Here is a 25,760-nt window from a genome sequence, read left to right as displayed (position 1 = left end):
TATAAATAATATTCTAATAGAAGTTATAGACAAGAATATTAGTAACATCATGAAATTTTGACTTGTGACTAAATCAAGTATACACCTTAGATCAGATAATAAGGTAAAATAAGATCTTTATAAGGTAAAATGGAGGCCTCTTTAACTTTGCGCCAACCATTATTGCTTGAATATCAGGCCCAACAACTACACCTTCTTTGATTTTTCCGTATGACAGTTTGAAACAAAATTACTTAAGTACTGGAAAGCCGGCACATCGCGATTAAGCACTTTGACAAAGTAGTTCATTCGGTCAACTTTAACGTGAACAGGTGGCAATAAAAAAGTCCTATGGGTTCACAAGTGAAAGAGAGGTCCTGATTAATAATAGTACTCTGTACAATTAATTAATTTCTCAACCTTCAGATAGTCACAAGTTTAGAATTGGTCTTCGTTGCATTTGATCTTTACCAAAATTATACACATTATGCCGTAACATTCCTTGGTTGGTACTGCGTGTGATATCGGAAATAACATTTTTGAATTTCCTATGTAGAGTAGAACCTCCCTCAAATAGTTTCTAGAATCATCTATAAACAAACGCCATTAATTTCGAACATATGGTGTACTTATAATATCAAATAAAAATTTGATATTATTGTAGGACAACACATCATATTTTTTCTTAAAGATAGATGAAATCGCCTGATTTCTATTAATGTATAAAGTGGCCCTTATTTTAAGGTAAAGGATGGTTCCTTTCCTGTAACCGTGAAGCAAGTAACACTTGAGCAGTTGGATAATTATATACTTTTCTTGTAAGGCGAAATCACTTTCATTACTCTCTGGTGATGCAGACGAATTTTTCAAGGCATTTTTACATTTGTATCTGGACAAAATGATAATAGATAGATCGCCCTTTATACCTGGAACTGGCTTTCATACTGATGACATGTCATTATATTTATACTGTGCCATTTTTTGCATTTATACCGACGTCGTTCATGAAGCTAAATTGTCAATCATTTAGATAATATTTATGTCTGATTATCTGCCTAACTTTGAAACTGAAAATGAGAAGAACACATATTCTCAAACTGACTGTTTATTCAGGTCTATTTTGTAGGTGTCAAAAAACAATATCGCCTCCCCCCCTTATATTTGTCATTTTTTTTATGTATCTGGAGCATATGAAATCTACAAAGGCAAAAAAATTATTGAAATGAACTTGGTAACGCTGTCTCTGCATTAACACGTACCTAAGCGTAATGACAAAACAAAAACGAGTTGTGAGTGATGTTTAATGCAATGTTGTCGCGTGACAGTCTTTATAAGAGTGCAGTTCTCACCATAGGCAAGCTCAAAAACTGGAACCAATCCTGACACACGGATTGAAGATATGAGTTGAGGGCAACAAACGACGTTAAACATTTTTCTTATCAGTTGTATGCAAAATTAACCCGAACTTTTAAAATTGTATAACCAAATTAAAGTTAATTTCATCATAATCACACATCTAAGTATTGTTATAAAAAATAAAGGCATTATAAAATATAAAATTACACTAATCGAGTCTTCAGATTCTTCAGATTTGACACTTTATAGATTACTAGGTTTAGTATTATATTAAATTATATTATATTCTAATAATATTAGCTTATACTATGGTGGCATCTTGAAAAAGTATTTTCCCGTATATAACAGAACAGTAGTATATAACAGAACGTTTTAATTTAATGCATTTAAATACGATTTGTAAGATACGATTTACATATCTTCAGGTATATAAAATATGTTTAATATAGCTTTAATATGCAAACCGAGATCGTAGATAACCATTGTATCAGGTGTATATAAATGTTTAATAATTACATTATTACTATATTGATTTTTGTTTATTTTTTGTTTGATACTGGACAGCAAATTTTCGGAGAAACAAAATCAATCACAGATTGTTGTAAGTTTAGTTAATTGTTGATCTTAAACACTCATTATTTAAACTCAAATTCATTGTCACACATAATCTATTTGAAAAACCTCCCAAATTATATAAACATTTGGAAAGGGTTTATTAAACAATTATAATTCAGATTAGGTTTTCATTCATTAATTGAAATGTATTGAATCGTAATTTTACTTCCCTTCAGGCCATTCACTGCCTTTGACATCAAAATACCCACTTTTAAATCGTTGTAACTAGAAACGACAACAAATATATGATAATTCAGTGTCACCACAAGCATGCTAAAAGTATTTGATGGGGCTGGACAAGAGTTTTCTTTATATCGGAAGTAGTGAATTCCAAAAATATAATATTTGGTCGTTCCGTGATAAGCGCCTATATAATGAAATAATTCAAAATATTAATTGGAAAATTGCTATTTCATGTAGCAAAATATTAAAAACCCAATTTCGTATTAGGTTGATATATTTGATAGTTTTTTACATTGATGTATCATGCAAACACCAAATCTTTTACATGCATAGACAACAGTGTGACAATATATCCTTTTAACTGGTGACTTCATGCTATTTTATTCTTCTACATAAAAACCTTTAACATATTTCACCAATTTAGCACAGCCCAATTTTGCTATAAGTTTTTCAAAAGCATTTTAACCAATCAAAGATATATTTTACAGAGTTGAAGTAATAACTAGTTTGATTTATTGGTGACACCATATTAGCACCCCAAGGCTATTTAAATATTTACTTGTATGCACTTGTTTGTTCTTCTAATTTAATCGACTATTGTTTATCGAGAACTAACATATTTAGATGTCTTTATTCTAGCCATCGCCAAATTTATTTATTGCGAGCTGCTTAACTTTTTGAAAAAGCATTAAGTTTTTTCGATATTTTAATAAAAAAGCATTAAATTATATTTAACTAACAAACAAAATGACGCTAATATATGTTTGGCGATATAAATAATAAATGAAATGTAAAGTTGGAATTAAGGAACTACTTCAGAGCATATTTAAAGGTATTGTACATAAATGTAGAAGTATACGAAATGCCACAAAGTATTATAATATATTCATGAAATTGTTGAAATTGCTATTTGAACATTAAAGAGAATGAGATAATTATAATTTAGCAGCAATTTGCTTATAAAATTATGAAAAAGCATAAAAATATGCTATATTATGGATATAAGTTTAGTTAATTATGAAACAAATGAAAGTTTATGTCAAGAAGTTTTATCTCTATAATCAAGGTGTGTCCATCAGTATTCTCGACCGTATCTCTCAATGCACACTATATTGATAAACTAAATTAGATATGAAAAATAGAATCGATATAGGAAAAGATATAGCGATATAGTACTGAAGAAAAAGCGCTAAAAATTGAAGAATACGCCTTTGACAGATATCCAGTCTTATGTACGACGTTTTATGTCAAGCAGCTTTATCAGCATAGTGGGTTATTACTCAAAGTCTTCTTTTTGTTAGTAAAAACTTATTTATTGTGTACTAATTAATAACCCAAGTTAAATAAGAATATATTTTGTTAGCGATCCATAACTGGACCACTGCCTAGTCCCTCTCCATGACCCTTGGCATGGGTTACAAATGGACGCTTTGGGAATTTCGAGGATACATTCCTCGGTACCATCTGATACAATTCACATCTGTCTTATAATACTAATAGTTCTTTTCTTATTTACGTCTTTATTATATTATTCATTGTCTTACTTAAAATATGACGATATCCTCGTTTATATTTTTATATTTTTCATATTCACATGTTTTTTTATTTCTAATGTAGAGTAGAACTGCCTTCAAACTGTATCTAGAACCATCTATAAACAAACGCCATTAATTTCGAACATATGGTGTATTTTTTATATCAAATAAACATTTGATATTGCAGAACCACATATCATATTCTTTTTTCAAAGAAAGATGAAATCGCCGGATTTCTATTTCTTTATTTAGAAACCTGTATTTTAGGGTCAAGCTGATTCTTTTCCTGTGACAGTGATGCTAGCAGCACTCGAGCAATTAAAAACCCGAACAAACTAAAAATTGAAGAATACGTCTTTCACAGATATCCAGTCTTAAGTAAGACGTTTTATGTCAAGCAGCTTTATCAGCATAGTGGGTTATTACTCAAAGTCTTCTTTTTGTTAGTGAAAACTTATTTATTGTGTTTACTAATTAATAACGCAAGTTAAATAAGAATATATTTTGTTAACGATCCATAACTGGACCACTGCCTAGTCCCTCTCCATGACCCTTAGCATGAGTTACAAATGGACGCTTTGGGAATTTCGAGGATACATTCCTCGGTACCATCTGATACAATTCATATCTGTCTTATAATACTAGTAGTCCTCTTCTTATTTACGTCTTTATTATATTATTCATTGTCTTACTTAAAATATGACGATATCCTCATTTATATTTTTATTATTTAATTATTATAATATATGTCTTAAACTCGCTCGAGAATTTTATTTTCCGATCCAAATATCTAACAATAATTTTACACATAGAGTTCTATTTTAATTTGCTGTAAAGTTTTATGCCATTAAAAAGTAACAATTTTTTTCAAAATAAAACCCAAATAAGTTATATAGTAAAAATCTCAATAGGCCGGAATTGATATTGTCACACGCTGGCTGGCAGGCGCCTTATCAAAATGAAAAATCCAAGAGTTGTCATCTTAGAATTGTAGCCTCTTGAGACTTATTTTCCTTCTTGGCAGTTTATCTTGGCGATAGGAATTCGTAATGAACAATACTGCAATTTTTATATTTTGTTAACATTTTAATACAGTTCTATGTAAAAATATTGTAGAATTAATTGTGTTAAAAATAAATAAAACTTATGATGAAAGTTCCTTAAACAACAACAAAATATTTCCATAAAATTTTCTATAAAATATTCCATAATATAAATTCCATTCCAAAATATTTTTTATTCGCTAATATTGCTTTTTGGTGCTTGAAATATATTTATTTATTTCAGCTAAATAAATAACAAATTTAGTGAAAAACAAATTGTTTATTTAAATTGTTTCGCTACCAATTTATTGCGTAGCTCAAAACCGTTTACATCTATCGCAGATATTGATATAGACCGATGAAAATATTTAATGCTTAGTTCTCGTACTCTCATTTGTATCCCCATATACACTTTATCATTTTTTGTGGAAGCAAAACCGCATAGGATATTTGCATTATTTGTATATTTATTATCATTTGAGAATATAAATGGGCACTTGCTTATATTTAACGGTAACAAAAGTGATATTTAACCATATATAATCTATTGGAAGAATTAAACATGTTAGGTAAATATTCGACTTCATGCTTATCTTAATTCGTATTCTCGTAGACCAGCCAACAACAGACGAATTGCGAACTGAAATAAGATTATTAGTGTGACAAAACCGCTGGACTGGACCATATTACGAGAGAACTTACTAAGGCCGGTGGGGAAATGTTATTTTAATGGGTTCCTATGCTGCTCACACAAATTTGGCAATTGGAGAGAATACCATCGGCATGGAAAAAAGTGAAAAGGCGACATTATACAGTGTCATAACTATAGAAATATAAGTTAAAGGGTACACGAGGAGATAAATCGAGAAGAACATCAAGATTTTAGACCCTATAGAGGTTGTGTAGATTAGATTTTCGCATTATCTCCGCGTGATAGAGGAAATGTGCGATTATCGCTTTTATTGATTATCGCTCTGCTTTCGACTGAATATACTGCAAAGGGCAGTGCAGTGTTGGAAGCTGAGCTTTTAAAGGAATTTCTTTATATAGTGATTCCCAAAGGTTATTAAACTTTTTCACGCCTACGGATGGTTCAATGACTGATATGCGAGTGCGAAATAATTAATCAAACCCACTTCTTTTCAACATAGCGGCAGATACAACTATGCAACAAGTTTTTTAAAACACTCATGGCATTCAATGATATAATTTTCACTGCAGAACCATATGACTTGAGAATTAATGAAAAAAAAAAGACCAACGTCCTCTCGTCCTGTCTACTATTGTAAATCTCAAAGGAATCCAGTTGGAGCAAGTGCAGTAGTTTCACTACACAGATGAGGAACAAATTCAGAGGCACAGATGGTAATACTTTGGCCATGTCTGTCGAATGAAAAGTGAATGAAGTCTTGATAGGCTCTGGTGACCAAATCGACATTTTGAACACAAAAAGACATTGATCAAGATCATCAAAAACGATCTGAAAAATAAGATACTGACATTGTCCGAGGACAGAACAATTGTGGTATATCGCCAACTGTGGCGGAATAAGATTGTTTAAAGTTCTGCGGCATCAACAGCAGGGCATTAGTTTAAAATAGAGATGCTTTCAAGGGGCGTTTATAGATTTATGATGATGATAATTAATTATTTAATTTCTACTCTTTCCTCCATATACATTCAATTCAATCGAATTGATATAGTGTTTGCCAAGTTTGCTACGATGGACATGCAGGTCTAGAAGGATATACAAGCAAGAACTGTTTGGTATGTGAAAAGAAGCATTGTCTAAAATAGCATTTTTAGTCTCTTTGGACTCCATTAGATAATCAGAAAAAAATTGACAAACGGTGGAATTTTTAACGAATATTACATAGATTAGAAATAAACAATTTAGTGATTGAATTTACCAGTGACTCAGACAGTCAATAATTAAACTGAATCAATCCTGAAAATTATCAAGACAGGGTGATAAGAGTGGAAACAACTAAAGGTAAGTATAAATTAAGATATGCATGTACATTGTTTCATTATTTCATTTACATTAGTATTAAAATACAATGATTCGCAATACTACCGTTAGAAAATATAAGCACATATAAAATGTATTGCGCCAAGCAATTATCTCAGTCCTTTACTCTCTCACAATTTATACAGGAAGGGCTTCGTACATCTTCGTCTGACATCCCGAGTTGAAAAAAACAGTTTAACCCTGCATTTGACTGAAAATAGTAATTACTATTTTATATAAAATAGTAATTACTATCTTTAGTCGCTAGTTTTTTGACCCAGTCGATGGTTTCGGCTGTTTTGCGACTATCAATTGTTTCGACTGTTTTGAGTCGACACTTCCCAATGCTAATAAGAAGGTAAATTTGTATTACTGATTGATGCTGTCCGAAATAACAATAACATATTTATGAAAGGCCACGAAATAACTAGTAACAAATAAAATGTATACTCACATTATAAATTATTTCTCTCATCTCATCAATATCATGTTTATTTTATGAAAAACTGCTGACGCATGTAACAAACCCGTACAGAAAGCTAGTAGAATAGGCCTCGGATACTATAGGTTTTAATGGTTTTGAAAATAAATATGTGAAATAGATCAACATTCTCATTAAAGAGAATAATTGATAATCTAATAATAATGATAACATATTTGCATTATATGAGCCTATATATTAGTTATATATTAGTTTTTTTTATATTAACTTGAAGCTTTATCGTGAATTATGGGTACAATAAATTTCACTCAAAGTATTATCCATCGATAGCTGCTTCCTTTTCCCCCATATCAGGCAATTTACGAATTCCATGTCAAAAGAACGATGTATCTCTTGAGGCTCTCTGAGCTCTTTGGGCATTTTTTGAATAATCATAAAAAATGAATGCGCTGCTCAGACAAGTCACGACATATATGTTGGAACCAGTAGTAATCAAGATGAGGAAGGTCTGGAGAATATGACAGGTGTTCGTATTCCAGTCGTTTTTGTAGTATTAATGGTTTCATCAGATTTTACCAGCTCATGTTATACCACACCAAGCTGATCCCACAAAATACAGAGCATTATCTTGGAGCCATGGATAATTCGACTTTGCTGTTGATGTTGATGCATGACCAAGTGGTCCCCATGATTTTTTTCACTTTAGATTGTCGTAATTCATCATCAGTAACAATAAGATGCAAAAACTTTTCCGAATTTGCCATTGAAGCAGTATTTTACTATTTTACCATTTTTATTATTTTTCATGCTCATGTTTTTCAAGCGAATGGAAATGGTTTCTTGTGTTACTTCAAAGAACTCTACATATTATCCTTGCATTCTACACGGATATCATTGTCAAAGCCTCGTATTGATTTTGCCTGACTGTCCAGAACGCTCTTTGTATTCGCGGTCCAAGTCACAACTGTCAATGCCAATACCGGTATTCATGTGTTGAAATCGATGAAGCATGGTTTTCATAAGCTAGACACAGCACTCGATGACCTTCGGCTGCCTTTTTCTTCAAGTTGAAGTAATAATAGGAAACTTCTCGCAAATTTGATATACTAGTTACAATATTTTCATTCAATATTTTAATATTCAACCAACTATACATATTTTTTGCTCACATTTCGACGAAGTGGAACTGTTTCAATGATGCCTTAACAGGAACTTGGTTACCAAAAATACCAAATCTGATTTAATATGTATTAACACCATATGTTGTAAATACTATAATATTAATATATAGGTTTATGTGTATTATTATAGAAGTTTTTTTTATTTTAAAACATAATAATCTTTAATAATAATAATCTTTAACAAAATATATCAAACTAAACATAAAAAAAATATATCGGATAATATTAATGATATAACCAGCATCCGAACAAAACTAACAGCTAACAAGATAAACAATCAATCATGAGCCTTATGAATATTAATTCGATACGGTCCTGTCCCTTATCCTGACGCCCAGCATAACATTCAACAGGCGTTGCGACGCCGAGCGTCTGTCTGCGTCCGGCTGCCACGCGGAATCGGTCTGTACGTGCAAAAAACATCTGGCAAGTGACTGTCGCGTGCGAATATCGAAAAACAAAAACATTGTTTTTTTGTCAGTACGAAATTGTGACCAGTGCATTTCGAACTTTGGTTTCCAGTTAAGTATCAACTAGGTAATTAATAATATTACTTATTTCATGTAATTTTCCTCGATAAATTAGTAATTATATGTCGATATGCAACGATAAACAGTGTTAGGGAAACACGATTAGATTATTTACACTCAGATATGTTAACGAATAAACCTAACGTTCGCAATATCAACTGGCAACAAATATATGGCAATGATTTTATTAAAATATGGATACATTTGAATTTTAATTAAGAAGTTTTCTCTAAATTTAATTAAGAATAGAATTATGGAGTAAAATATATAATTATCATAGAGTAATAGGGGAATTTACTAAAATACTGAAATATGCAATAAGTAAATTAAGGTGCAAAATTAAAACAGAAACATCCATAGTTCAAACAAAATCCCAGTTTGCATTAATAGCTGACCTAATTTAACCGATTCCCTGGTAATATTGCTGTGAATATCGTATGTTCCTGTTCAGGTGTTAGTTACTTTTAATGTTATTGGATTTTGTTGACTCTAACTATATCTACTTTCAGGGCTATAATGGTATATTACATAATTATAATTGTGCTAATATTTTTTAAATAAAAAATTAATTAATATTTAATTATGTTATGTTTTAAAGAAAACATGCCTTATTACATCACACGAATTATGTAGCACACTAGCTTTATACAATTGTTTAGACTTTCTATTAAAAATAATACATTCTTATTGGTCAGGACAAATTATGCAGTTCTATTAAATTAAAAATATTAAGGCCCAATACATCAAATATTTTATATTATGTTTGTATATTAAAAAGGTAATTTCCATTTATCCTACTAAGTGGTTTTTAAGTTGCATATATCAGGTAATACTTCCAACTCTCTGTTATCAAGAATTAATGTGATTGATTGAAGATTGATGTCTAAGAAAGGTGTTATCCTCTATCAGGACAGCACTAGATTATATATATATTTAATGATTTGGCAACAATTGTGAGAGATTGAATACAATGCTTTGATGAATCTACCGTATAGTTCGTATCTTGCCCCATTCGAATTTTATTTTTTTGGGTCACAGTAAAAAACGCTACATGGTGTAACGTATTTAATTCTTCAAAAACTGCTTATGAAGACTGCTTAGTTTAGTTTTTCGTCCAGAAATTTCATAAGTTTCGTAGATAAGGAATTCTGGATTTCTTATAATGTTTATTATTTACAAATATTTTACTCATTTACTCTTATTTTAATGAACAGTTAATTAATTGCGGTTAAAGTTAAATTTGTCTTGTTATACAGGAATTGTCAAAAAATTATTAAAAGGCAGTCTTTGTTTGAAGGGGGCACAGTTAGTAATTATTTTCGATCTATTATTAATATATGAGGTAAATAGCCGATTACATTAAGTTACAGTTAAATTGACTCACCATAATTGAAAAACCCTATATGTTACTTATTTGATAATAGCGAATATTTTACTTGATTAGATAATATTATGCTTTTCAATATGATTTATACCATATTTTATTAACGGCCATATTTTTAGTAGGTACTAAGTTAAGGTTATGTTATTAGGTTATAATTAATTCATAATCTTTTTTTGATAACATATTGTTTAAATAAAATATAGAGGCCATATTATTTAAAGTTCTCTCACTTGCTAAATTTTTCCTCTTATCTTTTGGACAATTTGGGGCCAGCCTCGAAAGAAATAGCTGTTTTTATGTTTAATCCATGAGTAATTTATATTTTCTGTAGGTGGCAGTCCGACAAAACAATATTTACATAATACAACTAGTTGAGCTTGCCATTACATTGTTTCTAGGTATGTGTTAAACGATTGAGACTTGTAATATATAAATGTATTACATACGCCATCCATTGTAATATATGAAGGTAGAAATTAATTTCGACACTTAATAAAATAAAGCTTACTTTCTTGTGACAACCATAAATATATTTAAATAAAAATCTTTTTATCAGAAAAAAATATACATCAAATTACCTCTAATAATATTTTTATTCCCGAAGTAAACATCATTAGCATCAGGAATCTTCACAAAATTATTTAAATATATGTTAATTTGTTTTAATTACTTGACAAAATGAGTGTATCATTTATTTTTATATATGTATTTTTTCATAGTAAATGATTCTTAAAATATTTTTTTCTTTTCTACATAATGTATATTTCTCTATGATTGGTTTTTAATTCTAACTTATCAACCAGTTTAAATTATTGTTATATATCATATACCTATCGCTAGGTAGTTTTTCTCATCTTTGGGGCAATTAAATTAACATGAGAAATTAATTACTGCCCCATATTGACAGTACCACGAATTGAGGCTGATGGAGTCCCATCTATATTTGAATGTTTCCATTTTTTTTACAGCTTGAGATATTCGGGTATATTAGTTATGAATAATTGTCATTTATCCTGCAATAAAAGGTTTCATAAATTGTAGTCATTTAGCATTTATGGTTTCCATTTGGTATACGAGTTTCATAATAAATAACCCCGTATTTATCCCAATCAACAGAGTAACTAACGGTTCTCTGTTTTTTATATTAAATTAATGGAGTAAAATTCCTCGCAATAATACTATATTCTCGACGAAATTCGGTAAAAATCCTGAGAAAATGTGAATGTCAAGCATAAATTATTGTCATTTACTCTTTGGCCGAAAAAATCTACTTAAGAAATATATGATCTAGGCCTTCTTTTGTAAGGCTGCATGAATTAATTCGAACACTTAATAAAATACGTGTTTGTTTTCTTCTAACTATTATCTTATGATTATATATAATTATTTAAAATGGAATAAGGAAATGTATATTTAAATGAAGATCTTTGGTCGAGATAAATTATGCACCAAACTATGTAATAATATTTTTATAACCTGGGTAATAACTATTAAAATATGTTTAGAATAATTAGAAAACTATTTAAAAATATGTAGATTTGTTTTAATTATATGACAAAATAGGTATATAGTTTGAATTTATATAGTGCATAGTAAATGATATTTGTAAGGAAATATTTGTTTCCTACATAACTTTTTTTTCTCCATATATTTTTTTATATTTATTACATTCATTTAAAAATATAATTACTCGTTGCCGACTAACTTACAATTGGTCACTGTTACTTAAAACTAAGTACCTATTTATAAAGGCCGATTGTCTCTTACTTAGTCTAGCAATAAAATAAAACCTAGTAACACTTTCCAGTATTTTTACCATTTACTACACAATTACAAGAGATCACGTTCCTTTGCTGCGTTCTAGTTCAGCGTTATTTAAGAGTTGTGCATAGTGTTAACATGGGAGTGGATATATGCCTTGTTGCGAATTTCTTAATTTTCTCTATGACAGTTGAAGTCCGAAGTTTTCAGTATAATTAGTTGTTCCTATAGTATCTAGGTGCATCCATAATACTACTCAGAACTTTATTCTGAAATACTTGTGTTATGTTGATATTATTTCGCGCAAAACATGCCAAAAACTGAATTCAATAGTTCAATATAGGTTCCAGTATTAGCAGAAAACTTATTATTTACGGATAATTTAGGTTTTGTTTCAGGTAACCAATAATTTTTTATATGTTAATATTATCGAGTTCTTTTTTTTCCTTTTCGATCGATTTGCTTCAAGATTTATCCCAAAGTGCTTAGCATCGTTGCTATATGGGACATATTATTATAATTGGCATAATAATTTAATATGCTGCTAGATTTTTCTTCAATTTTTTTCTTTTCGGTAGCTGAGTTGTAACTGCGTTGATCCATTGATGCCATCTTTCTCTGCGAATCTTGATACTAAATCTGATATACTGTTTCTTTTGAGGCAAGAGTATCTTAGACTGCCCCTCCCTGCAGTTCAGGATCCATCTTGTTAATGTGTTGGTCTAGTCTGGCTTGGTAGTTTTTGCTATATGACTCAATTCCATATGACATTCCGTCTTTGAAGATTGAAATCCAGATACAGATAATTATTCCTTATGTACGGTGGAATATTGAACATAAAAAAACATAAAAATAAAACAATTTTGAAATATTTCTAGTATTGCAATTTTACTGTGGCTGGTTGTGTCCCATAACTGTTATATGTCCGTACATGCTTCAGTATGTCTTTATAGATGACCATTCTACTGTGTGTGAGGTGTCAGTCCAGATGCATAACTGTATTTGGATTTCTACTCTAGGAGTATTTGGCGTTGTTTGATTGTGGAATCTCTATATTACAAAGTTTCAATAATTATTACAAAGGTGGGAGCTTTCTTCTTCTGAGTGTGTTATCCTATAAGGTTAGGAACCGACTTATCTGTATTGGCTTTATTACACCATTGCTCGAGCTATTCTTTAATCAGAGTGAGATTTTTATACATCAAATTTTTCCGATGCGGACTTGGGATTCACATGTATTAGAAGGAATAAAGCATTATCTGTATATGATTCTGTAGTGGTATAAGCATGAGTAGGTATATCCTCTGTGAATATTATATAGATAACTGGACTGAATACATTTCTTCGTGGTACTCCTAACTTAATTTTGTACATTTGAGATGTTATTTATTGGCATATGAATACTTTGGTGGTACTATTTATTCCCATCATTACTATTTTATTATTATAACTTATTTATATTATCGCTTGAGTGTTGCAGTTTTCTGATTGCTTCTTCACTATTGTCTCCCAGAGCAAATATCGCTTTGTCAGCAAATGTAACTGTAGTAATATTTTTTATTTGTTGTATGTCACATGTATAGAGTAGGAAAACATTATTCGCGGTATATTTTAACCGGAATGCTACATTAATCCAGTTAGTGAGGTTTATAATTGTCTCTCTTTGTAGATTTTTAATCGCACAAGTAGTTATTAAACCATAGCGCCGTGATTTCTTTAGATTTCTCCATGAATAAAATATGTTATGGTAATATAATCGTGTAAAATAACTTTTAACGCAGAAACTGACGGTTATTAAAATAATAGTTATTGGGTAAATTATTATAGTCAATACCTCAAAAACAGCAAAAATCTTGTGTTAAAAAGCGAAATGAATTCAGCTTCATTTTATTATAAAATAATATACGCTAAAATACCACAATAGGTCCCCCTAAACCCGTCATTCTTGATTATTAAATTGTATGTTAAGTCCAGCTGAGTAATTTGCATGTTTCTACATAGGTTATTAAAGGACACGAAATGGTGACATGTAATATTTACTAATCTACTTTGCAGGATACGAATAATATGGTCGATCTGGGTTCCAGCCCATCAGGCTCGGCGAACCGCTTTGTGTGTCCCAACGACCGTCAACTAGCTTTAAGGGCCAAGTAAGTCAAATATTTATTGTTACGTTTTCGCTCGAATTGGACCTGCTCGGAATATTACGGCCAATTAATAACTTACCATCAACCGTTCAACGTTTACGAACGGGACCTTGATTAGCAATTTCGATTCAAAGTAATCAGACCTTTGGCGTTCGGACGCCGCCGCATCGGAAATTAAAAACATCGTACTCCTCTTTGTTCGCTCCTCTGTCATTTTAATTGCGATAATTTCGGGCGTTGTTTATATTGATTATTTTTTACGTTTTTTCGTATTCTATATTTTTAAGTGAATAATTGAGATAATGACTGCGGCGATAAGTATATTGATGATGTAAAACGTAAAATAATAAAGACATGTAATATATTTTATGTACAATAACTCTGTTGAGTTGTTAAGGATAAAAAAAACAATGTTGTAAATAAACTACAATTTATTTTCTCTCTTCTTTGCGGAAATTAATACAATAAAACGAGTTTGTCTGTTTAAATAAACTAATGATCGCCCTGTGACCAAAATTCGACCACCATGTATTAAATTAATCATATTTCTCTTCTAATAGAGTAAAAGGACTAATTTAAAAATGATATATTACTAAAACTTGTTTTCACCGTATTTTTAATACAAGATCAGAAAAGTATTTGATATATAACATTAATTAAAATAATAAATGTTTATATATTAAACACAATTTGGTAATTTAGTTTCCACAATTTGGAAATGTAAAATTTCTATATTAAAGGAATGTCTTTACGGTCATTAAATTAACTATTTTAATAATTTAAATTTAAATTCCAAATTTAGGCCTATAAAGTAAATAATCAATATAATTTATAAAAAGTTTCAAGAATCAAACGTCATGCAGTTATTAAACAGTTTAATATTTATTAATGCTTTAAAATATTGTTAATTATTCACAATTTGTTCTATTAGTCCTATATGTTCTATGCAAATTATTTAGTTAGTTTGATTTTAACTCCTGCATATTTTCATTACTTCATTTATGTATTCTTAAAGTTCTTATCTTTTATAAATATTTCTTACCTAAAATATATATTAGAAAAACTATCAATACCGGCTTATTTGGCGCAGTGGTAAAGGCGACAGGGCGGTCTGGGTACGTTGCGATAGTCGCGGGTTCGAATTCTGCTGGGGCATGGTCGTAAATTTGTTTGTGATTGTCCTTAGTCAAGAGTGCCAATTTCGACAAGGAAAATGATAGCAGTCACGCCAGCAACCAGGCTTGGTCAGACCGGATCTGGGATGCTTTCTAAGTTGGTCATTCGCCAGTGGGTAGGCTTAATGCCGAGGACCGTGTTTCGGAGCCCACGTTAAATAGTAAGTCCAGTCCAGATACAGCCTTGTTGGTAAAAAGGAGACCTTAAAATAATTAAAATACTATAAATACACCAGGCTTATTAAAATAATAATTTCTTTACCAAATATTTTAAATAAAATTCCATTGTTCTTCGCTTATTACTCTTCAATCTCACACTGGCAAATCGCTTATCTTAAGTTTGTCTTCTATAACTTTCTTATGATCATTTATCTGTTGCTTTCTACTTTGTCTTATGTCCCACGTGAGAACTAACCATGCACCAACAAATGAGAAATTATAATTCTATGAAACTATGTTATAACTGTTAATTGTTAATGGAACATTAATATTAACTCTTGATTCACAAATTATATTAACTGTAATATTGGCTTAGTGCTGCGGAAGTTAATTAAAATGAAAATAGGAATTTACACTAAAATTTATAGAAAAATTTAACAACCTTTATAATTACCTCTAGTACAACAGTCCTTAAGCAAGAAAAATTTTCCTTTTTTCTTTTTTCATCAGATATCAAATTAAATCAAAAGCTGATTTCAAAAATTTAAATATCTTGTATGCAAAAAAAAACTGAAAATTCTTGTAATTCTTGAATTTAATTAATCTATGTTGGGATACAATATTTACATATGCCGAGTTTTCTTTCAGAGCAGACACATTAATTTGTTTTCTCGCCAAAATACATAGAATTTAATTTTACGTGGCCACACTATTCTTGATAGTGTTTTATCCAAACTTGCCATAACTCTTTAATAATTCGAACAATACTGGATTAATCGAAATTAACACAAAATCCTAAATAACACTGTCCAAAATTAAATAAATTCGTTTAATAATGTTTTAACCATTAACTTTCCGTTTTAATATAGCTTTAAATGTAAAATTTAAGTATTTGTCTTTCGATTAACAATTGCCTACTAGCAGTTTGCGGTACTACCTTGCCAGATTTTGATATTAAAAATTACGCATCTGTGGTTGATTTACGTACGACAGAAATGACGAATGATTATTACTGATTATTTGTTATCTTGTTCAAAACCTAAAATATGTGTTTAAATATTCTTTAATGTATTTATTTATAGCCGCGTTATTTAGCCATTAATAACACTCACTTATTTTTAACCAACACTATCCTTTATTTTATTTTATAAACATTTTTAAAAACCTTTGGTCCCAGCGAGATTCTATCCCAGGAGGTTATTGTCGGCGAACTAAATTCTTAGCTCGCAAGGCTACCCGCTAGGTTTGCTGGTTGATTGATTTGCGCTTTTTGTTTTTTTTTGAATATATTTATTTGTAGCTTATATTACACAAAAATATTGATAATCACAATCATCAATCACAACAATAATTTCAAGCCTCTCCGTGCTACCGATTTCCTCAAAAATTGAGGCAAATTTTTTGTTAATAATTTTGCAATGTTTGTTTAATTACATAGATAATGTAACAAATATATAAAATGAGAGAAGTAGAATAGAAATAATATAAAATCATTCGTAATGTGGTAGAGAATTATGAAATAATTTAATATAATCTAGCCAAAATAGCAGTGATCCGCGTCATCTCATTTTATGAGTACAAAAAATTGCAATGTTGCCACATTTAGTTATTTTAGCTTTGATATATAACAATATTCTAATATAAATAACTAAACAGAAATTTATAACATAAAGTATAAATTATTTCAACATTATGGTACATGCTACTGCATATATTATCGAAGGACATAAACTACAGCTAATTGGCTCAATGGCCAAACAGCCACAAAGGTTTGTACCTTGAGCTCATTTATAACCCATCTATGATATACCCTTAAAGACTAATCCATCTAATTAATAATAAATATTTGTCTTTAAATGTTTAGTTCTTGTTTCCCTCCATGGTTTGTTTTTTTTCAAGTAATTTTAATATATAAAGGTATTTCTCATTAATTTCTTTTGTTACTACCTATGTACATTTTTCTTAACAAAAATAGATTTAATTGCTGCATTATCCCTAATGCATTTGCCATATTTTCAAAATAATTGGTTCTCATTAATTCTCTTCTCGTATATTTGAACCAAATACTCATATAAATTCTGGACAATGGCACACATATATTTTCAACCATTTTGTATAGCTATCCCACATTAATTATATACTCATCGTTAGTTGTTTCCACTCTTATACCCTTGTCTTGATTTTGTCACTATTGAATTAAAATCCCACATCGAAAAAGATTCATTCTCTCACTGTCACATTCTGAGCCACTATTTAAGTCTCTAACTAAGCTGTTAATTTCCGAACTAACAGTAGCTTGCAATTCTATTATTTGCCAATTTCTTGTTCGGTGTCTCATGGAGTCCATCCAAACCGATGTTGTATACAACCCTTTTCACATATCTAAACAGTTCTTGCTTGTATATTTTTCTCGGTCCGCATGTGGATTGCATTTATTCTCTTCTACATGCCATAACAATTTGATTTGATTAAATATGCAGTATATTTAGCCAGTAATAATTTCAAATAGTTAACTCTTCGACACCTTATTAATGGCAAACATATATTTTAATCCATTTTGTATAGTTATCCCACATTAATTACATACTCATCGTTAGTTGTTTCCACTCTTATACCCTTGTCTTGATTTTGTCACCATTGAATTAAAATCCCACATCGAAAAATATTCATTCTCTTACTGTCACATTCTGAGCCACTATATAAGTCAATAACTAAGCTGTTAATTTCCGAACTAAAAGTAGCTTACAATTCTATTATTTGTCAATTTCTTGTTCGGTGTCTCATGGAGTCCATCCAAACCGAAATATGTTGTATACTATCTTTTTCACATATCCAAACAGTTCTTGCTTGTATATTTTTCTCGGTCCGCATGTCCATTGCATTTATTCTCTTCTACATGCCATAACAATTTGATTTGATTAAATATGCAGTATATTTACCCAGTAATAATTTCAAATAGTTCACTCTTCGACATAGTCCCTTCAAAACTTAACTTATGTTTTGTAAGCCATTCCTCTATTGTAGCCTTTGTTGATGCACTTGTGGGGGTTTTTTCCCCAAGTGCGCTATGGTATTGTGCATGTTGTGCAACTTAATATTTAACAGTATAAATACTTGCCTCTATAATGCATTTTACAATCAAGAGGGGGCCTCCATTATCTCATTCGTGTTTGAAGTAACTGATTACAGACGCGATCATTTCCTGACTCATAATATTAAATGGCTTTGACATTTTTATCCCTATTATCATACACTTTCTTTAAACACCAGTTAACTAACAGCAGTTTATTTAACAAAGAAAGCCTTAATAGAGGGCTTAGAGTCGACGAGTATCAGCAGAAGTCGGATATTATAGGCCGTGTCAGGTGCATATTCGGACGTATCAGATTTACAAGAATATATTTCTGCAGATAAACACCATGAAGTAAGAGTTGTTTAAATCGAATGAAACTACCACTTAGCAAAATAACGCTCGGCCGCATTAGAGATGTGAAGGATGCATTGATCTATATTGAATAGAAATTTCTATCCCCTTTTCCGATACTTACCAAACACAGTGCTTTCTGTTCATTTCATGTTCAGATTGATTCAGTTAAAAAATGGTTGGTTAAAAATGGCCAAAAATATCGGAAAATGTAAAGTAAAATGATGGATTTTTTTATACATATTGTAGCAATTTTTCTTAATAAATACAATCTTAGACTGAAAAAATGATCAGAATACAAACACCTAATAATGAGAGTCTTCATTAAACCTCAAACTAACCTAAATGTAGTAAAAAATATGGATTTTTAAAAATTATTTATAAAAATTAAACTGCATTCATACCTTTTTGGATATTACCGTCTCGGAAACGTCTTTTATATTTTTTATTGCCTTTAATGATCCATAAGCTTTTTTAAGACTTATTTCCCCAGCGATGTTTTTTATAAAAGAGCTTCGTTTTGAAACTTTTAATATGTTAATTTCGAAATCAAATTTTTCATATTCCCACACCTAATTAACAAGGACTCGCTTAATTTTCATCGGCTTGACTTCAAATTTTAACTCACTAATTAATATCATTATTTGTGGCAGAAAATGGGATTCTAAGATTGAAAAATAAATGTCAACAATCAGATTTTCAAGAAATAAATTATAATATTCTAAATACTTTCGTAGTAAAATTAATATGAATTAACAAGTTTTAAATTTGTTTGTGTTCGGAATGATTTTTTGTCTGAAGAGCAAATGGTCCGGTTGTATTAATATATATTTGTATTAATTATTGGTTGGATTAATTATTCTCAGTAATTGCCCTTTTAAAGTGAATCAGAATCATGCAGGCATCAATTACATGCTGAGAATTTGTATGATTTAGTCGTGTAAATTTCGCAATTTTTCCATAAAAATACAACAAATAAGAAGCTTAAATTTATTTGAAACCCTAGAGTGGAAATATGTAAAATAGTCATCTGTATCACAAATCGGTGTTATATTGTAAATTTAAGTTTAAGGTTTTTAGTAATCTGCTTTTTAATTCATTCAGAATTCATTTCGCCGACCAGTGACCCTTTAACAGCATGTTCAGATCACCGGTTGGAGATGATTAAGTGAAATACCATCATTTGAATCTAAAAGATGGCATATAGGCAGTATTAGACGGATTCTCGAATTTTACACTGATACTCATATTTAGGATTATCTGTGGAGCTTCAGATTCCTTAAGGATATAGTTCAAATAAATGTACCCTTGTATACTCTGTTTTATTAATGTTTCTAGGAAGAGAAAGACTCTCTGTTTCTAAGAGGTGCAAATGTAACTGTCTTGTGTCGCTTAAAAAATTATATCTCTTCACTTTCAAAGATTCGATCTTCCTAGGGTTTTCAAGTTTAACGTAATTTCCAATGTGTGTCTGGTAATCGTTGAGAATCCATTTAAACAAATCATTATATTTTCTGCACATGCTCCAAATTTCAACGTGGCTGTATCCCCTGACTGTCATTCAGAGAGATGTGGCATGTATGTTTCTAATCGAGTTATTAGCTTGGTAATGTTTTTAACTATATGGTTGAAGTCAATCACAAATCAATCAATCAATCAATATCACAAAATTAGTGTTATTAAACTATTGCACTTTATTAAAAATTCATAACTTACACGCGTATTTTCGTCTTCTCTGCTGATTATTTTCTATATTTAGTAATAAATAATTACATAAACTAATTGAAGAATAATGTGAACATAACATTAATCTAAAAATGCTCTCGTAAACAATAACGTGTGGACACCGATACCAAATTTACTGGCAGGACTTCGGAAATATTTAAGCATACGCAAGAGCGTTGAACCGGCGAAGACTGCTGTATTATGGATTTCAGTGTATTCATTATTATTATCACAGTATTTTTCTTTATTAATCAATAATTAATTTTATTGCATTAACAAAATTTTGCAGATATAAAATTAACCTAACAATTACTTCCTAACTACAACTCTTGTAATAGCAACGCATAGATGTGAAATCTGCCTAGCTAGTCTAGAATAAATGTGCATGAGTTTTCAGTTAACACGCACGTTATGATCTTTTTACTGTCGTCGGTGTTTCATCCTGTTCCCAGTAACTTTTAGTTTCCCTCCTAGTAAGTCGTTTTCGAATATAATCTATATCGATTAGTAGATTAGACCGCTAAAACTGTCTTAAAAATTGGTAAAAATATAATAAAACAATATTACTTATTATATAGTAATATATAATCTTAAATAATCTGTTTAAAAATGTTTTTATTGAGTATTTAGTTATATCGTTGTATATATAACCAACACATTTAGAAGCACCTTTAGTATTTAATATAATTTATCGTGTTATTTTGTTGACTTCATTTGTTATTTATTTTCATTTTTCATTTCAATTAAAATTGGTCTTTTCATTAACTCCGTCTCATTTTCGTCTCTATCTATTTTATGATTGAAACATGTAATTGATATTATTACAAAGGAAGTAGGGGCGAAAACGATTCAATAATATAAAATCTTTATTTGAAAATATACTAAAATCCTGAAAATTGCCTTTATAAGAATTAAGATTAATATTTGCAAATTCCGTAAATATGTTTACGGGCAATTTGCCTACACGGTTTTCTATATAAAGTATTCTAATAAAAAGAGTATTTGTTAAAATACTCAATGTGTAAATATTAGCGCCAATTAGTATAATTAATAAATGGAAATATTTTTAAAATATAATATTAAATGTTTAACTATAATTAATATAATACATTAATTATCATATAAATATAGGATTTTTGTATAGGGCGTACTGATTTTTAATTGAAGTGAAAGAATCCATTTGTATGGTATTTTATAATGAAACTGTTTTATTATTTTAATTTATTCGAAGCCCATTTGTATAAAATAATATATAACGTGGTTCGACGATAGTACATATTTCAGTAGTCCAAATTTCCATGTTGGTTGGTTTTGGTTGTGGTTTATTAGCAAAGACCTGTAACTTCAAAAAGCTCCACTAAAATAAATGAAACTTTGTTTTTTGTATTGCGATTTAAACATATAAAATAAAAAATATTGAAAGGCAAATGCTAACCACAAATAAATAGTTTCATTGTTTCTATGGAGGTTATTATATCTAAATATATCATTATTATTCTTTATAAATATTTTGTCTTGTATTTTGTATTATTAATATAATTTTTCGGTAAAAATATAATTAATTTAAGTGGAGATAGTTTTTAAATTATTAAGACTGCAATCTTTCTTTAACTTGGAAAATAATATCAGTTAGTGCATTGTGTAATATATTGTAAGGAACACCATATGTAAAATACGTTAAATATGAACATTTATTCAAAATCGCCTAATCGCTAAAGTTGATTTCTCGACAGAAGCTTAAGAAATGAATTATCAAGACTTTCTTATGCACATGGTGTAGATTGTTCTATTAAAATAATCGTTTCTGTTCTCTCTTTTTCCTTTTTCTCTTTTTCTTCGTCATTGACGGATTCATCGTCCCTTTGAATCATTCCGTTATAACAAGTTGGAGCACATGTGTTAGCATCACTGAAGAAATTCCACCCAATTCAGTTGAATATATTAATCATATAGAAATACCTTAACATGGTGGTATATTCGGCAGTAGTAAGCTTTAGTTTCTATAGGTCCAGGAGTACAATTCTTCCACCGGCTCAATGTTTGCTTCTGTTTCTCCATTATATGGAGATATTGTTCCCATTTAATCGTTATCAGCTTCGCTCATCCATTATTAAAAGGAATAAGCCCGTTTTTATAAAATATGAAATTTTAAAACTTTAAAAAACGCTATAAAATATTTACAAATATTTTCTATAGCTGCGAATTGTTTGAAAAACAGTTATTATCTCTTATTTTCCATGCTTATCCCAAAAATCGTTGAAATACCTTTCAAATAACTACAGAGGACCTGGGGGTGTTATAAGGTGTCTTCAGAACGAATATCAATATTTACTATTTCTATACATTACTGATATATCAACATAATATGTCTAAGTGAAGACTATTTAAAATATTTGCTTCCTTATTTTTAAAACCTTAAATTTAAAAACTTTTTTAGCCGGCTTGTTTGGCGCAGTGGTAAAGGCAACAGGACGGTCCACCTACTGTTGCGATAGTCGCGGGTTCGAATCCTGCTGAAGCATGGTCCTAAATTTATGTTTGTGATTGTCCTAAACATCAGAGTGGCCCAATGTTTCATTTTGAAATATCCACGTCTCCAAATACATATATTGAAACAATAAATCCTCCTTAATTTTATTATATGTTTTTAAAAATGGTATTCCTTTAAAAACTTAAAAATACTTATTTTTAAAATCTTATCTTAAAATTCCATTAGACCTCTTCGTGGGTTATCTTTACGCCAGTTAAATAATATGTTTCATAACAGTATATGATGGGATGACTTACATTACTACAAGAGCTATATATCCTTAAGTTTTCCATGGATACTTCCAAGACTAACAATTTTCTCTGAAACAATTATGATAAATTATGTTTATATCGAAAATTATACTCACTATTTTTATATATTTCATAAATTAGATATCGAATAAAACTGAAATAGGATACCAAAGTGATCTTGATCAAAAGCCATCAGATCAATTTTAATCAGAATATCCATAAATATCAAACAACTGCAAAAAACTTATTATCATTAATGGTTCGAATAATTTTGCAAACATGTGACAACTGATTGATTCGGTTATATGTTCAGACACATCATATCTTTTTATCTAAAGTAATGCTAACTAATGAAATGAAAAATCCGTCCGAGTTTAAAACGAATTTTACGTTTTTACAAATGAATTTGGCAGGGTATTTGGAGTCATTTATGATGTACAATGAATGTTTTATTGGAAGGACTATATAGAAATTATAATAGAGTTTGACGATTAATAGTCTACGTGAAATGGTGAAATGGTTACCCAAAAGGAAACATTACTCAAATAAAATTGTTCTTATTATCAATATGTTTCGGGTACATTATATACTTTGTTATGTATTTTTTCGGTACTTTATAATCAACATATTAATTGATACATATTAAATTTTAATGAACTTAATATTAAAATGAAATTGATAATTATTAACAAATTAACAAACACTCTTTGGTAATTAATTTATCCAAATTATCTTGTTACCCGAACATATTCGGACAATAATTAACGTTCATAATGATCGGCGTGGAAAAAAGCCATTACACGAAAATTAACTCATCAGTAAATCGATTTAGCGCTGTGAAACCCAATTTGCGACGAGAACTGACCGTTGTCGGTGGCCCAATGGGAGTAAACGGTGTTAAAAGACCATACTCGTAAAGGCTTGCATACAAATTTTTCTAAATTCTATTAATTTGAGAGTTTTTTGTTTTTTTAAATATAAATATGATTCAAAATGTATACCAATAAAGTAGATCTTAGTTTTACAATTTACTAGTTGTTTGACAATTTGACAAGTTATTTTTAAAGTAAAAAATCAAAGTAAATATTATATATATATATATATATATATATATATATATATATATATATATATATATATGTACTTTTGACACTAATTTAAGAAAAAGATGTCTACTAAAAAATGATGTGTACTAATCTACAACAATCACCTTTGGTGGCAGTTCATCCCGAACTACTTCTTCTCAAACTTTGATAGCTTCCTAATTAAAAGAGTTTTTTGTGTAGGGGTTTTCGATCTTTTGTGATCTTACAGTGTCAGCTGCGTTACGTTTGTCTGAACTCCTTTGAACTACATCTAGGAATGCTTCGAATGCTGCGGAACGATAGACAATCTAGCGTTGACTTATCTCCTTTCCTTGATAATTAAATTGATTATAGTAAACTGAAGGACTTGAAAAAAGTTGACCCTTATAATCTCCCCGGGATTTTAACGACTGCGCTACTTATGAATTGGACAAGGGTTTAGGACACAAAAAAATATTATTTTCCAAAAATAAATAAGGAAGTCACTAAAAGGTAAAATATGATCAAATTTAGATTTTTTAAACAAAAACCTTCGTCAAGACATCAAAGGTTCTTTTAAGAAAAACACGCGGTGAATTATGTTATTCGAAGTATGAGTTCCTATTTAAGAGTTTGTTACATAAAAAATTGTTGAGCCTTGCGGTTAAGAGAAAGTTTATAATACGATTTCTGCAATTATGCATAATTCAATTAATAATTCAAATATATCAATTGAAATTACATTATTTTTATTTTTTTGTTTAAACTTTATGTTATTTGCTGCTATTGTGTCGGGATAAAGGGGTGGGGAAAATAATATCAAGGGCTCCATGTTCTGTTTACGCAAATATGGCATTTGAAAAGAGCACTGTCAGTATGGAACAAAAAGAGATAGTAAACTTCAAAAAAAAAACTATAGAGGAAAAAGCCTTCTATTAATTCTTGAAAGTAGGGGAAGGCGGAGGAATTGAGGATGCGGGATAAATGCGGACTAGCAGATATATCCTCAATAAGTTACCCTCGCGCAAGCCGACAACTTTGGTGCCAAGTTTAAACTAATTTTTAGTGTTTACAATATTGGGGGTTTTGTCAATATAGTAACCTACAGAATAACTTTCGATGATAAATTATATTAACCTACAAATTATTGTTGTTATTTTTTTTAATTCGTCGAATTAGTTGCTCTCTGGGAAAATACGGACGTCCTCAATTACCCCTGACTTGAACATTTATCAAGACTAAATAAATTTATTGTGAATTATTGC

General features: G+C 29.9%; 1 protein-coding gene across 6 annotated transcripts in view; it reads left to right on the top strand.

Moving 5' to 3' along the window:
* Rph (Rabphilin) overlaps positions 1 to 25,760 on the top strand; it is a 132,269-nt gene that overhangs the window by 31,363 nt on the left and 75,146 nt on the right. For 2 of the 6 annotated variants that reach the window (XM_076399881.1, XM_076399885.1), the window contains one exon: positions 14,076 to 14,170. In XM_076399881.1, the coding sequence (XP_076255996.1) occupies positions 14,088 to 14,170 (83 nt within the window). In that variant the 5' untranslated portion in view covers positions 14,076 to 14,087. Of the gene's footprint in view, positions 1 to 8,694; positions 8,883 to 14,075; positions 14,171 to 25,760 lie in introns of those variants that run through there. The other 4 variants (XM_076399886.1, XM_076399882.1, XM_076399887.1 and 1 more) reach the window with 4 other exon arrangements.

The sequence above is a fragment of the Rhynchophorus ferrugineus genome, unplaced genomic scaffold, assembly GCF_030347505.1.
Source record: "Rhynchophorus ferrugineus isolate W39M unplaced genomic scaffold, kcgeb_rfMv2 rfM3, whole genome shotgun sequence".
In the NCBI taxonomy this organism is placed as follows: Eukaryota; Metazoa; Arthropoda; class Insecta; order Coleoptera; family Curculionidae; genus Rhynchophorus; species Rhynchophorus ferrugineus.
The sequence above is the reverse complement of the archived record's forward strand: the minus strand, read 5'-3'. Positions and strand labels throughout refer to the sequence as shown.